The sequence below is a fragment of the Myotis nattereri genome (genome assembly GCF_964212035.1).
Source record: "Myotis nattereri genome assembly, chromosome: 19".
NCBI classification, from domain to species: domain Eukaryota; kingdom Metazoa; phylum Chordata; class Mammalia; order Chiroptera; family Vespertilionidae; genus Myotis; species Myotis nattereri.
In genome coordinates this window covers 6,125,369-6,141,241 of record NC_138095.1, presented here as the reverse complement: position 1 = coordinate 6,141,241, position 15,873 = coordinate 6,125,369, and the positions used below count along the sequence as shown (strand labels likewise).

At 51.0% G+C, this 15,873-nt stretch overlaps 1 protein-coding gene across 1 annotated transcript in view; it reads right to left on the bottom strand.

Annotated features, from left to right (window-relative positions):
• The window catches only part of VSIG10 (V-set and immunoglobulin domain containing 10), a gene marked incomplete at its 5' end in the record, with an annotated part of 29,419 nt that extends 15,190 nt beyond the window's left edge, over positions 1 to 14,229 (bottom strand). Inside the window, 4 exons of the mRNA XM_081114242.1 lie at positions 1,638 to 1,901; positions 3,681 to 3,983; positions 9,623 to 9,904; positions 14,157 to 14,229. Of these exons, the coding sequence (XP_080970368.1) occupies positions 1,638 to 1,901; positions 3,681 to 3,983; positions 9,623 to 9,904; positions 14,157 to 14,229 (922 nt within the window). The remainder of the gene's footprint in view (positions 1 to 1,637; positions 1,902 to 3,680; positions 3,984 to 9,622; positions 9,905 to 14,156) is intronic.
• Positions 14,230 to 15,873: the final 1,644 nt, after the last annotated feature.

Here is a 15,873-nt window from a genome sequence, read left to right as displayed (position 1 = left end):
ATGACCTCTGACCTCATCCTACCATCATAACATCTGCAAAGACCCTTACTCCATAGGTACCTGGGTTAGGACCTGAACACAACTTTCGGGGAGGACACAATTCAACCCACCACACCCACCTAGGCTCACTGGTACCTCAAGCACAATGCTCTGGCTATACTGATCTTCTCTGAGTTCCTCAAATGCCAAGTATGTTTCCAGCTCAAGACCTTTGCATTTGCTGTCCTCTCTGCCACAGATATTCAAGCCACAGTCAACTTCCCCCAGTCAACTCCTTCTCGTCCTTGAAGTCTCAGCTCAAAAACTGTACAGGGTGGGGTAAAAGTAGGTCTACAGTTATTCGTATGGAAAATAATACAATCTCTCTATATAAAAGCCTAAGTGACCATTAAGACCGGTTGACCGAACACTCAATGCAGGAGCTGCCCCCTGGTGGTCAGTGTACTCCCACAGCCAACCTCCCAAGGTCCCTCCTCCCCTCCACCCTCTGGGCCCGCCCTAACGGCTCCAATCACTGGCCAGGCAGAGGGACCCCACCCATGCATGAATTCATGCACTGGGCCTCTAGTAATTAATAAACAATAATACAAGAATAAGCTCCGTGTTTCCATACTCAGAACTGTAAACCTACTTTTGCTCAACCCTGTATTACTGCCCCAAGGAGACCTCCCTGCCACCTTCCCTAAAAGAGACTGTCTTACAAACACCATTTTATTCTCACAATTATTCTCACCAGCTGAACCTATCTGACTTATTGTATTTTCTGTCTTCTTCCCACCTCCACTCCACCCAGAATTTAAGCTCTGTAAAAGAGGAATAGTAAGGTGTCCGGAAATTCTTTGACACTCCTCCCTTCAAAAAGTGTTGCCTAAAAAAAAAAAAAAAATAGTGCCTAATTTCCCCCACTCTCCTTGAAAGCGAAGCCAGACTGAGTGACTCACTTCAATGAACAGAACATGGTGCAAGGGAAGCCACGTGACTGGAGGCTAGGGCACAACAAGGATACCTTCTTCCTGGCTTACTCCCTCTTGGAGCACTTGCTCTGGGGGCAGCCGGCCGCCATGTTGTGAGGACACCCAAGCAGCCCTGTGAAGAGTCCCACCTGGAGAGGAAGCGGCTGGCCAGGTGTGAGAGTGAGCGCCTCAGAAGTGACCCTTCAGGTGATTTCAGCCCTCCCGGGAGTCTCGCAGCTGAGACCCAGGCATGGTGAAACCAAGACAGACCACCCCACTGTGCCCTCTCTGAACTCCTGGCCCACCGAAATCCCGAGATAATAAGGGATTAGTTGTTTTAAGCCACTGAGTTTGGGGGTAATTTGTTACGTAATAGAAGATAACTAATTAAAAACCTCGTTTGTCTGTTCACTGGCCCATCTCCGGCACCTAGAGACTGCCTCGTGTACAGCGGTGCTTCACTAACATTTGTCAAGTGAAAAACAGCTCAGCCTAGGACCGAGAAGCTTGGTTAAGCGTCCAGGTTTGAAAGGAAGGAAACCCAAAGCAAAAGAAATGAAGAAAGGGAAGGAATTCGGTTCATTCTGACATCCTCAGATTTCTTTCCTAGACCTTCTTTCAAGTGGTTCTCCCAGGAGGAGGCGAGTAGACCCAAAACCCCAGGACAAGGCAAGCCAGACTCACGGATCTGGACCACACAGCTGGCTCCCGACGCCGGCCCTGCTATGTGGCTCCCAACGCACTTGAACTTCTTGCCATCCAACAGCTGGGACCGGTTCAGCATCTCCACTCCCAACTTCGACGTCCCCACAACCACACCTCCTGGCTCTTCTGTCCACAGGAGGTTAGGGTGTGGGTATCCCCCATCCCAGCGGCAGGTGAGCTGCAGCATGAACAATCTTGGCAACATCTCTGCCCAGCACTCAAGGTCTGACAAAGGGGGAGGAGCTGCAAAACACCAGAGGGGAGCATGGGCTTACTCACAGATGCCAGCTCAGGCATTGGGCTGCGTCTAAAGGGAGCCAGGGGAGCAGAGAAACAGTCAGGTTTCCTCTGCTGGGTGTTCCATCTCCGAGGGCGTGGGCCTGATTTACCTTTGTATTTCTCACTAACTGCATGTGGCTATATACGTTTCAATGAACAAAATAAAACGACCAATTTAGTTCCGCCATCACACTACCCCCATTTCAAGTGCTCAGTAACCACACGTGGTAGGTGGTTATTAGACTACACAGTACAGAGCGTTTCCATTATCACAGAAAGTTCTAGTAGACAGTTTTGGTCCCTAGAGGGGGTACAAGTGGGACTTATTCACTCCCACCCCTAACATAGACTTCCTGTTCACCATGTGCACATATTACTAAAAGCACAAAATTTTTAACTTTAACTATATATAATTTACATGTATATGCATATTATATTATGTAGGCGCATTACCATATATTTTACATAATACACATAAGTAAATAACTTTGGAAATATGCCAAAATGATGCCTAGAGTACAATTGATTATTTTCTTCTCTATACTCATCTGTGTTTCCCACATCAAGCATGTATGACTTGATATGCAATACATGTCACTTAGGGTAGAGAAAACAGAGACGTGCAAGGTTCTCTGATCACGCACGGATTAGTCGTGTGTCATCATCCTGCCCACTGACGGTCTGTTCCCGTGCTCCCTCTCATTGGCGTGGAGTGTGAGTGCACCAAGCCTCTCTGCAGTGGTTTCTGTCCATGGGTGCATTTGGTGGTACTTTCTTCACCCCCAAAATAAAGGCTCATGAACTGCTGGTCCCTAACAGCACTGGAGGGCCCAGGGTTCGGGAAGACAATGCACGAGGATCGAGAAACGAATCCACACATTGTGGTCCATCCACACAGGGGAGGAGTGTTCGGTCCATAAAAAGGAATGAAGTGCTCCCTCCTGCTACAACCTGGGCGAACCTCGGAAACTGGGTGCTCAGTGACACTGGTCACAACAGGAAACACGTTGTGTGATTCCATTTACAGGAAAAGCCCCGAATGGACAAATGCATAGACACAGGACGCAGATCAATGGGACGGGAGAGAGAGGGGCTGCGGGGAGGGGACGGGGGTGGCTGTTTAGCGGACACGGGATTTCCATTTGCAGTGATGAACACGTTTTGGAACTACACAGAGGTGATGGGTGCACAACACTGTCCATGTGCTAAATGCCAGTTGTACATTTTCTAGTGGTTAATGTTATTTTATGTACTTTCATCTCAGTTAAAAAGAAAAAAGAGCCCTAACCGGGTTGGCTCAGTGGATAGAGCATCAGCCTGCGGACTGAAAGGTCCCAGGTTTGATTCCGGTCAAGGGCATGTACCTTGGTTGCGGGCACATCCCCAGTAGGAGGTGAGCAGGAGGCAGCTGATCGATGTTTCTAACTCTCTATCCCTCTCTCTTCCTCTCTGTAAAAAAAATCAATAAAATATATTTAAAAGAAAAAAGAAAGCAATGAGCTAGGCAGGAACTTCCCCCTGTGGCTCTCAGGGACTCTGTGCCTTACTTAGCAGCAACCTGCTAGGAGAGGTGACTCCCGCCCTGACAGGCAGCCCTGGGTGTGTACACGAGTGCTGAGGGAGCTGCAGAAGCATGTTAGGACACACGCAGCGGGCAGACCTTTGGAGACAAAAGGCGGAGGCACCCACGTGCGGCTCGCAAAGGGTCGGGTGAGGGAATGGGGAAGGGTGCCTCTTACGCACCGTAGACCAGGAGCTCGGAGGTCACGCTGCGCTGTCTCCCACTGAGCAGGTTCTTGGCCAGGCAGGTGTAGTTCCCCTGGAGGTGCTGCGACATCTGTAGCAGCGTGAAGCTGCTGACCGTCAGGTTGTTCCCAAAGGGCTCGGTCTTGGAATCCGGGGCCCGGAACCACCACTCAATCATGGGCGGAGGCCGGGAGCTGCTGGCACAGCTGAAGTCCACCCGGGAGCCCTTGGTGGCGTAGAGGGTGCCATTGGGGAGCACGCCGGTGCTGGAGATGTTGGCTTCGACCTGGTAGGGGCCGCCTGGGAATGACAGGGGGGGAGGGGAAGGCTGAAAAGTTCATTGGAGCCCCTTACCAGCTCTCACTGGCCTCATAAATGACCAGGAAGCAGCCAATAAGAAGAACAATAGCTATCAAACACTTCCTCTATGACAAAGGCTATGCTAAGTGCCCGGACACGTTCTCTCATTTAAACCCCAAGTGATTAAGTCTGGTTTATCAGGGATCCACCCTCACAGAAGAAAGAAAAGGAAATCGCTCCTTTTTAAGAACACTGGTGAGCGGAAAGGATACCTGTGCACTAAAGTTAACACAGCAGGCCTGCGTCTGTTTCCAAAAAGGCCAGCTTGCGAGGTGGCTGGGAACTTGGATGACAGGGGGTCCCCACCATTCCCAGAACTGGTCACGAGTGGGGCTCACTGTGCCTACACTGTTGGTACAGACCGCGTGGTTTATACTGAACCCCAGCTTTCCTTCTGAGAGTCTAGAGTTTGAGAACATGCTAGAGGAGGCCAGAGGGACCGGCCCCCAATAAGAACTCAGGGTGCAGAGTCTCTAATGGCTCCCGGTAGACAGCGTTTCACACGTGTTGCCACACTTGTTGCTCAAGGAAATAAGCGCATCCATGTGACCCCACGGGGCAAGGACTCTAGGAAGCTTGCTCCTGGTCTTCCCTGGTCTTACCCCCAATAAAAGGCACCCAGGTACCTCTCCCCTTTGCTGGTCTTGCTTTGTGTACCTTTGCCATGACCATGGTACACGCCGAGTCCTGTGAGCTCTCCTAGAGAGGACTCTCACAGAGCCCCCAGCACAACTCCACACCCAAAGGCCAAAGGCCAGGGCAAACCACTCAACCTCTCTCAGCCTCCGCTGCCTCCTCTGTGAAATGGGGGTGATACCAGAACCCACTCGTGGGGGGGTGGTGACGATTACCTGAGTTAGTACAGTACAGCACTCAGAACAATGCCTGATTGTGGGAAGCACTTGATGAATGCTAGGTCTTATCTTCATTCCCCTCACATCTCTGAACTTTCTTGTCAGAAATTCCCTCCCACTGTTGGTACCCAGCGCCCCTAAGATGCCACATCACCTTTGATGAAAAGAATAGATCTAACACCTATTTACACTGAAGTCATTTTGGAGTTACCTCTCCCAGAAGAAGAATCCAGGAAGGGCAATGCTTGGCCAAAGGAATAAAACTATGACTACAGAAAATTTTGAGCAGAAATAGGCCAGTGGAGAAAATTATTGGGGGGAGGAAAAGGCTTTTCCAGAGCCCCTCACAGTACAGCATCTATTTCATTTATATCTGAAGCCGTGGTATAAACTCTAGAAATTGTGGATTTCTGAGGTCAATGCCCTTGACCATATGCTTGTCAAGTTGGGGCTGGTTCCTAAGAGTTTCAGCGATCTGTTAGAACCATGTCACCTCCCACAGAGGGTCTGGGGGGATTATATTGTGGTTTGGGAGGTGCTCAACTGTCCCATTCACTGCTGCTGGCTAGTTGGTTAGGTATGTGGACCAGCAGGTCCAAGGGAGTGCCCACAGTTGGCAGGCACCCAATTAAGCACAGAGTGCCTCCGAGGTCCTGGTAGCCAAGCCTGGGCCAGTAAAGGTAGTGAGTTAGATTGGCCAGCCAGGTCTTTCAAATTGTGGTCTCATGGGCCACTGTAGCCTGACATGGACAATGTGGACTCCCAGAAACTGGCTGGGAGGAGCTTTTGACCCGCACAATTCTCAGCAAGAAATGGAGTTGGGTACAGGGAGTAGATGAGAAGGAAGCAAGTGCAAGAGTTCAAACAAAAAGTTAAATGAAAGGCCCTGGCAAGTGTGGATCAGTTGGTCGGGCATCTTATCAACGCCTTGGTCAATGTCAGTTTCAGTTCTTGACTTTTTGTGGGATGGATGCCTTAGTCTAGTAGTTATGAGCTTGAACTCAAACGCAGACAGACCTGGATGTGAATCCTACAGCAGCTTATAAATGGACTACCTTAGAAAAGTGCCACCCTTCTCATTCTCACTTTCTTGTCCTCATGAAATGAAAAGCACAGGAAGAACTTCTATCACTGGGTTTCTGAAGGATCCAGTGAGACACACCGTAACCTGGTGTTTGACCTGAGGTCAGTAGTCTATAAGTGTTTATCTGATGGTATCGGCAGTAGCACACCTGCAGATTGATTCTAGACCAGGGGTGGGCAAACTTTTTGACTCGAGGGCCACAATGGGTTCTTAAACTGGACCGGAGGGCCGAAACAAAAGCATGGATGGAGTGTTTGTGTGAACTAATATAAATTCAAAGTAAACATCATTACATAAAAGGGTACGGTCTTTTTTTTCAATAGTTTTATTCATTTCAAACGGGCCGGATCCGGCCCGCGGGCCGTAGTTTGCCCACGGCTGTTCTAGACCAAGCGTTGGCAGAAGATGGCCCACTATCTGTTTTTATCTGGCCCACAAGCTAAGAATGGCTTTTACAGATGGATATCCACAATTGATTTGATGAGGGAGAACACTAACTTTGAAGCCCAATTAAGTGAAATGTTATCTCCTCCAGAAAGAATTCTGTTCTTCTCATTGATAGGCTTGTACTACCAAAAAAAGTACTCAATTATCACTACATTTTGAATTTTGTCAATAATAGGATGTAAAAGTTGGTTTTCTTTCTTTTTATGTAAGCATTTACGTATATAATATCCTCAATTTTACCCATTGGCCCATAACGTCCAAAATATTTACCATCTGGATCTCTACAGAAAAAGCTTGCCTCCTGTTCTAGAACAATCTACCACCGCTGTTACCTTCCTCTTCTCTGCTATCATTCTTGACATAGAACTCACTTCTTTCCTTCCTCCATAACTACAGGTTGGCCAGTCAAGGGTCTCAAATGGTTAATCTGCATCTCAGGCACCACACACAGGGAGATTCCCATCTCCGCGTGTAGGTTCCTCGCCAATAGGAAAAGCGGTCTTCAGACATTTACTCTTGTTACCAGCATTTTTATTTGGAAACGATCTAAGATCCCACTGGGCAGTCCCTGCTAGCCAGTGGGCACATTTATAGTGCTACAGCAGGATAAGATCCTGGGGAAACTTACAGGGACTGTTTTCCTATCACTTCTAGAGACTGAACATAGACGCAAACACAACCACGCCACTGCCTCCGATCTCCCTAGTGACTGCCGATTCTGTCCAAAGAGTGGGAACCCAGCGGTCTTCAGCCTATTACAAGCACCCATCTCTGCTTCTGCTGAGCTTGGCAAGACTCAAATGAATCAATCCCTGGGCAAGGATCATCTGTCTTCCAATGGGGGTCAACGATCTGTCTTCAGCGTGCCCAGCAGTCCTTTCCCTGGGGCCTTCGGTTGTGGGCCCAGGGTCACCCCCGCCAACAGAGAATGAGTGCAGATGGGATGGGCCCAACTAGCGAGGGAAGCACGGGACTTTCCTGAGACTCTGTCTCCTGTAAGTCTGGAGTGACAGCCACATCACTGGGGAGAACAGAAGCACCTCCATCCTCCAAACCCCAACTAAATCCAACGGGGCTCCGGAGCGACCGGCTCCGGTGCTCCCTCTACACTGGCTTGGCCTGAGAAAAACAGACACTGAGTCTGGCTCTGTGCACCATGACTGCAGCCTTTCACGGGCTAATCTCTAGCGGGATCGCCCGGCTCCCCAAGGCCTGAGAGATGGTATCTTGAGAGAAGCACAAAGTCTACTGGAACGTGTTGAGGTCTGTGCCACCGTCCCCACTCCTCCAGCCTTCCTGCAGGTAAACGCACAGCTGTTCTAACCCTGCACCCACCCCAATTTGGAGGCAGGAGAGGATGGGTAAGTCAGTGAAATAAGCCGCCATGGCGGCCCTGCACTGCTCTGGACCATGGGATTTCTGTACTCTCGGGAGAGGCAGTCCCAATCCTAACGGCACCATTAAGTTAACCAGTATTAGTGCAGGGACTTTTTGTTCTGAGCCGAATAACGAGAATCACATCGCGGTGCCCATTCCAGACAGGTTGCATCAGCCCAGGCGTACAGAAACCCGATTCCTAGGAGGCAGACTCACCAAACTCCCACTGATCAGTACGCAAGGATCCAAGTAGGAAGGAGGGAGAAGCAACAGCCCTCACACAGCAGGCTTTGTGCTCCTGCAGTCACACACCCCAAGTCACTTACAGATAACAACTTGTCACATCTCGAACATTTTCTCCAGAGCATGCGAGGCCATGTTAGAATGTTTCCAAACTTTTCTCCTTAAGAGACTCGGTTATCAACCATGTCAGGGGAAAGATGGGACAAATGAGATCTGGGCACACAGAGTCCCCGACCCACAGCACGGAGCTGATGGCTAGGAACTTGAGATGCACTGTTTCCCACAGGAGCCCCATCACCTGCCTAACCAGTTGATCAAAGCAACGTGGACCAGTGCATCCTGTGTGTCTAGCTCTGTGCAGGTTTATCTCATGAAAAGGTGCAGAGAATCTGTGCTTAGGTTCCACGGGTGATAAAGTGAAGGTTGGACGAGTTCAAGTGACTTCCCCAACGTAACAAAGACAACAGCCAGCAGGACCTAGATTTAAACCTTGCCCACCTGCCCCCAACTAGAATATCAGCTCCAGGCGGGTGGGGACCTTGTCCCCTGGCCCAGTGCCTACAACAGTGCCTGGCATCAGGCTCTCAACAAATATATGTTGAATAAAGGAAAGAGTAAATGCTACATTTTACAGATGAGGAAACGTAGGGAGCAGCAAAGTGATCATATGGGTATTTCTACTGAACTACACAGCAAACTTCTTCTGTAAAGGGACAGAGAATAAATATTGGAGGCCTTGCAGACCATACTGTCTGTGTCCCAGCCACTCAACGCTGCTGTTGCAGCACCAAAGGCAACGAGAGATAACATGTAAGTGCACAAGTGTGGCTGTGATCCAATAAAACCTCATTTATGGGCCCTGAGATTTGAATTGCATATAACTTTCCTATGGCACAGATATTATTCTTCTTTTGATTTTTTTTTCAACTGTATAAAAATGTACAATAGTATGGGTAGTTTGCAGGCCAAGCAAAAATAGGCAGCAGACGGGATAAGGCCCACAGGCTGTACTTTACCAACAACATGGTCTACATGCATGCATGTATATGGACACCATTTCTGGAAAGCACAGTAGTAATAGTAGCTCACGCTAAGCCCTGTGCTAAGCACCATAACCTCAGAGCACGTACCTGGTAAGGTATGCGATGTATTATTCCACCTAACACATAAGAAAAACCGAAGCTCGGGGATATTAAGCTACTTATTAAAAATGATGAATGACAGCCATCGGACTGGAACTCAGGTAGTCTAACTCGATGATGTTGTACTCTGACTTCGTTGTATAATAAAATGATATTAATAACAAGCTCAAAGGAATGGCTAGCTATTATGCCAGGATACATTTATAGCACTTTATATAGGTCGACTGGTATCTATTCATCACGCAATTCCATGAGGCAAGAATTCTTTTTATCCCCATTTTACAGAGGAGAAAATACAGGTGCAAGAGGTCACTCAGGTTGCAGGTGGCAGAGCCCAGAATGAAACCCAGGCCATTGACTCCAAAGCGCTCCTCCTGTCTACTGATCCAGGCACCTCACCAGCCGGTCCCAGGGCACTCCCACTCCACTTACCGGCCACCTGCAGCCACACTTGGAACCACCGAGTCTCGTTCAGGGCCTCCCAGCAGGTGTAGTTGCCCTCATCCTGCAGGCTCAGTGCCTCGATGTGCAGGGAGCTGGCGTTCACCAGAGAGAAGCGTGGCTTGGCCGGCGGGCGGCTGGAGTTGGAGGACAGGAGGAAGACGGGCTCCGAGTCATTCCGGTACCAGGTCACCAGGCCCCTCGCTTCCGAGATGTTGCCACAGTGCAGAGTCATGTTCTCATGAACCTCTCCGACGACGACAGTCTCCAATCCTGAACGAGGAAAGGTCAGGCCATTACTACCTCTCTTGGTGTCTGAACGACCTCCCCTTTTGCAGTCCCTCCACATTAGGAATTTAAAAAACTCAGCTGTATGGTTTTAAGATGCAATAACACACAGAGCCCTCACCCTGTTGGGACGGTTGGCCAGTACTTGACATGAATCACAAACAAAAGCACAATAAGGTACCTGCCACTTCACATCCACTAACATGGCTAAAATCAAAGACAATAATAAGTGTTGGCAACGATGTGGACAAACTGGAACTCACACACTGCTGGTAGGATTTTTACATACTGCAGCTACGAGGAAGACGGTTTGGCATTTTCACACATGATTAAAGTTACCGTGTGACTCGGCGATTCCACTCCTAGGTGTATACCTAACAGAAAAGAAAACATATGCCTACACAAAAACTTGTATGTGCATGCTCACAGCAGCATTATTCATAATAGCCAAGAGGTAAAACCAAATACTCATCAACGGGTGAATGAATAAATACCATGTGGTATATCCACACAATGGGAATATCATTTGGCCTTAAAAAGGAATGAAGCACATGCCACGTCATGGAGGAATCGTGAAAGCATTATTTTAAATGACAGGAGGCAGTCATAAAAGACCACATGCTGCCTTAGCCGGTGTGGCTCAGTAGATGGCGCGTCGGCCTGTAGACTGAAGGGTCCTGGGTTCAATTCCGGTCAAGGGCACACGTCTGGGTTCCGGGCTGGATCCTCAGTGTGGGGTGTGCAGGAGGCAACCAAACAATGATTCTCTCTCATCGTTGATGTTTCTATCTCTCTCTCCCTCTCTGAAAGCAATAAAAACATATATATATCTCTCCACATTCTTGTGTGGTTCCATATATCTGAAAAGTCCAATACAGGCAACTCCATGGAGATAGAAAATAATTAGCAGATGTCTAGGTCTGGAGGAAATGGAGTAGTGGGAGGGTCGGGAATGACTGCTAATGAGTATAGGGTTTGTTTGTTTTTTAATGACTTTTAAATATTTTTTTTATTGATTTCAGAGAGGAAGGGAGAGGGAGAGAGAGACAGAAACATCAATGATGAGAGAGAACCATCAAATGGCTGCCTCTTACAGCCCCCTACTGAGGATTGAGCCCGCAACCCTGGCATGTGCCCTAGCTGGAATCGAACCCAGGACCCTTCAGTCCACAGGCCGATGCTCTGTCCACCGAGCCAAACTGACTAGGGCTAGGGCTTATTTTTGGGGTGATAAAAATGTCCTAGAATTAATTAGTGCTGATGGTTGCACAGTCTTGTGACTATACTAAAAACTATAAATTGTGCACTAAAAGGGTGAATTTTATGGTATGCGAATTATATCTCAATAGAGTTATTATTAAGAAAAAACAAAAAAACACCTGCCAGCTGCCTCTGGGAATCCTTCCCCTTTATGAAATAAAGAGTAACAGTTATCTGTACCCCAATCTTCTGTCTGGTTACACGGGGGCTCCATTTGAGTGATCTGAAGCCAGCCCAGAACCACAGGATGTTCTGATTCTCTCCCCATTTTGGCCACACCATGCCCAAAACCCAGGACAAGATGAAAAAAAAAACAAAATCTAAGCCACTTGCTGGAAGGCAGAGAATGCCATCCAATGCTAGATTCCAAAACGGCAAGGAGTACATCTGGAAAAAAAAAAAAAAAAAAGAAAAAACACTTTACAAAGCAAGTGAGAATTATTTTTAAACGTTAGGCCTGGGAACCCAAGTTCTCAGTGACAATTCCCACTGAGGAGAGACGAGCTGTAGATTACAGATGCAACGTGCACTCATGAGACCTACAGACCTGCCCCTTTCCTGGCTCCTTGGCAAAGGAATAAAGGAGCTTGGAAAAGCCCTGGTGAAACGTTAGTCTCGGAACCCGAGCTGACAATGGCCTTCTCCTCCAAGGAACAGGGTGACACAGAAGAAACCATCTCAAGGCCCTTTCACCTCTCCTCCCGGCTGTGCTCACTCCGTTCTTCTAAACTGGTGAAGCTGACGCTGACCTTGGGGACCTTTTAGATGTGGCAGCTGTGGGCTGGGTTACAGCTGAGGCCGGCTGAGTCCTGGCTCAGTGCAGAGAGAACAGTCATGGGTTCGTGATGTCTGTGAAACAGACACGGAAGCGACAGTCCGGGGTCCCCTAGTTCCATGCCCGCTTGTGCTATAACCCTTCACTTTACGCTGAGGAAACGGAGGTGCAGAAAGCGTTAAGTCATTTACTTACGGTCCCTGTGAGTCACCGGCAGAGCTGGGAACACTCAGGGGTTCCACTCCAGGCCACAGGGATTTACTCTGGCCTCCCCCCCAGACAGGGCGAGACGATATGGCGCGGTAAGTGCGTTGTTAGAAGTCATCCACCTGGTGTCCGGAGGGCCCGGATGTCTCCCAGTGGAGCAGAGGGGAAGGCTACAGACACGGCCGTTTCCCAGCGCTGCCCTCATATATCATTTATAGATGGGATTGTACCCACACGTTTTCTTTCTAGCAACTTTCCCCCAAGAATGACCCAGGATTTACAATCTGCGGCAACAGTGGAGGCATGAGCGCGGTCTGGAGTTATGGGACAAAAAAAAAAGACAATTTTTTTTTTCCTCCAAGAAAACTCTCAATTTGGAAAACAAACAAAAAAATATATAACAACTGGGGAAGCCCTCAGCCCCGTACACAGAGGTGAACTTGGCCGGGGCATCAATAACTGGGCATGACCGAGGAGGAAGCGGTCCTTGCGAGGTGAGCCCTGGGAGGTGAGCCGCAGCCCACCTGGAAGCTGGCTCCTTCCAGGAGGATGATTTCAAGCCGGGATCTGATGTCCTCAGACCTATGCTGCAAATAGCTGGGTAGAGAGAGCACAGTGACCACTAAGTCAAAAGGGGGCGGGGGTGAGTGCTACCACAAGGAAGATGAAACAAACCTGGGGTCACAGGCCCAGGGAAAGGGGGGACCAAGGCTCAGTTCCAGCAGGAAAGAAGGCTGTGCGCAGCCAGATCTTCAGAATATTTTCCAGATAAACTGGAACTGAATTTATGGGAGATGTGACTGTTTCTAAATAATGGCTAAAAACAAAACAAAAAAAACGTGTGCGAGCCTAACAGGAACTTTTGGCACTTGCTGCTAGGAAGCTCAGTGATGGCGAACCTTTTGAGCTCGGCATGTCAGCATTTTGAAAAAACTTAACTCTGGTGTCGTGTCACATATAGAAATTTTTTGGTATTTGCAACCATAGTAAAACAAAGACGTATATTTTTTTATATTTATTTTATATATTTAAATGCCATTTAACAAAGAAAAATCAACCAAAAAAATGAGTTCATGTGTCATAGGTTCGCCATCACTTGCCTACAGGGACCAACAAGAGATGAGCTGGGTGTGCTGGGCAGCACAGAAAACAGCACCCCACAAGGATTCCGGCACACTCCATCACCACCCACGACCTCTCACACACTGCCCTGCACACCACAGACATGCATTCGCTGGTGAATTAAATATTAAAATATATTTCCCATCTTTTTATAGTCTGCGTATTTTTGCAGGCAACCCCTTGCTCTTTGTTGCTACAAGGCAGAGCAGAGAGAAAGCATTTAAGATCTTTTTATCAATCATGTCAAGTGTAAGAGGTCATGCCAAGTGTAGAGGAAGTTGTTTGTAAGCCTGAAATTATTTCAAAACAACAACAGCAAAAAACTAAGTGAAGGAAGGAAGCAGGGCTTTCAACGCTCGAGTCCAGAGGAGCCTGCCTGCAGGTGTGCAGGGAAAACCCCCGGGCACAGGTGTACGCAGGTTCAACCCCAGGCAGGGAGAGGGACCAGAGGAAAAGAAAACCTCCACTTCGAGCACCTGCCCAGCAGGTAAAACCAGAATGCGAGTTTACACCCGACGCTGAAAAACAACAACACTTTCTCCCTGCACGTGCGTCTCCGTTTTCCCAGCTTCAGATGCCCGTGCTCCGTCTCCCAAGTTCCCGTCCCCTCCGCTCAGGCCTCGGCCGCCTGCCCGCTGCCCGCTGCCCGCTGCCCGCTCCGGGGAGCGGAGGGAGCTCGCCCTGCACGGGGCGCCGGGGAAATTCCTTTCTGCAGGGAACCGAGCTGCGAGCAGGAAACTCCAGACCCGCCCGGGCGGGAGCGGCTGCGGCCACCACCGGATCCCGGGAGTCGGGGGACTTCGGTCTGGGCTTGCCCTCCTCCCACTGCTGCCTGGCGAACCTCAACTTTCCCCCCCGGATCGCGGCCCTTACCTGCGGCGACCCAGCGGGCCAGCAGCGCCCCGAGGCAGAGGAGGACCTGGGGCTCGGGTGCCCGTGCGGCCATCTCGCCGCAGATGCGGGCAGGGCCCCTCAGGAAACGCAGGGCTGGCCGGGCGGGGTGTGCGCCCCGCAGGGCTCGGGCCCCCGGGGTACCAAGTGCTCCTCCCGGTCCCCGGCCCGACGGAGTGGATCCGCTCTCCGCGGCCCCGGGAGGGATGCTGGGGGTCGGGTGAGCCTGACGGGCGGCGAGCTGCGCGGGGCTCCCGGTGCGATTCTCTCTCCCGAGCGCCCGGCCCGCGGTGGGAGGGCGCACCCCGCCCCTTGTCCCCGCCACCCACTCCGCTCGCGGAAAACAACAGGAGCGGGGCTCCCCCCCACCGCCCATCCAGGCGGGAGCCCGACTTCCTCTACCTTGACCCGGAGGAGGGCTCTATGCACAGGGCGCGCGCCCGGGCTCGCGGGGCCGACTCTGCCCGGCCGGCCGGGGGCGGAGCGCGGGGGCAGGGCCCTCCCCGAGCCCACGCCGCCCTGGGGGCCGCCGGCGTCGCGGGGACCGCTGGGCCGGGCCGAGCCCCGCCGCTGCCCGGGACGGCACCCCAGCGCCCGCGGCCAGCGGCTCCCCGGCGGGCGCTCCGCCCGCACCCCCGGAGGCGCGTCGCCAGCGCGAGGGGCGGCGGCCAGGCTGCAGGGCGCCGGTCCCCGGGGCGTCCCCGCCGAGCGGCTCCCGGGACTCCCTGGCTCCCGCTGCCTCCGGCGGGCGCCGGGGCCGCCATCGCTGCCCGTCCTGCCCGGGGCTGCGCGAGGGCGAGTGCAGCGGGCGGAGGGCGACCCCGTGGCCCGCCGGCCAGAGGCAGCCTCGGGACTCCCGCCCTGGGACCTGGCCCAGACCGCCCGGTCGGACTGCGGGCCCCGGAGCCGGCGGGACGCCTTCCTCAGCGCTTTTTGTTTGTTTGTTTTCCCTTTTCAGCGTCTCCACCCCCGTCCCGGCGGGTTCCCGGAAACCGCGCTCCTCTCTTCCCCGCCACCCCGCCCGCGTCCGTCCCTCCGTCTTTGGGGACCCTGGTGCGACATCCTCAGGAAGAGGGGCACTTGGAACAGCCCTACCAGAAACTTCCTCTTTAGAAAAAACGCAGTTAATACAGTACAACCGTCATTGTATCCGCTAGGGCTAGGCGGTGGAGACAGGGGTGTTGGTGTTCACGTTTTCTACTTTGGGAAATGTCCCCATCACCTCCTCATGAAAAGTTGAGAAAAAAACAAAAACTGCTATAAAAACACACACACACAAAAAAAAACCCTCGTTCTGTTGCTCCAAGGCCCCTGACCGAAATACTTCTCCCATGATGAAATCCTCTGGAAACCAGTAAAAGGGTGTGTTTTGCCCGATGAACTGAGCCATAAAGTTGCACAGTCTTTTTCCTTCTCCGCGTCTGCTGCATGATTCTAACTCCTCAGCCCGCTCCTGGCCGGTCTCCGCCTTCCCCAGCCCCTTCAGTGTTGGCTTTCCTCCTGTACCTGCTGAAGGAAAGCAAAGTCCATCTTAGACAGACCCCTCCCTGTGTCCCCAGGGCCTGGTGTCACCCAACCTGTATCCTGTTAAATAACACATGGAAGCTCATTGGTTTTGATACTGCAGTTCCTGAAGCTCTCCTGACACCTCCGTCCTCACTGAAGCTGACAGATACCAGTAAAATCAATAACTGGCAAG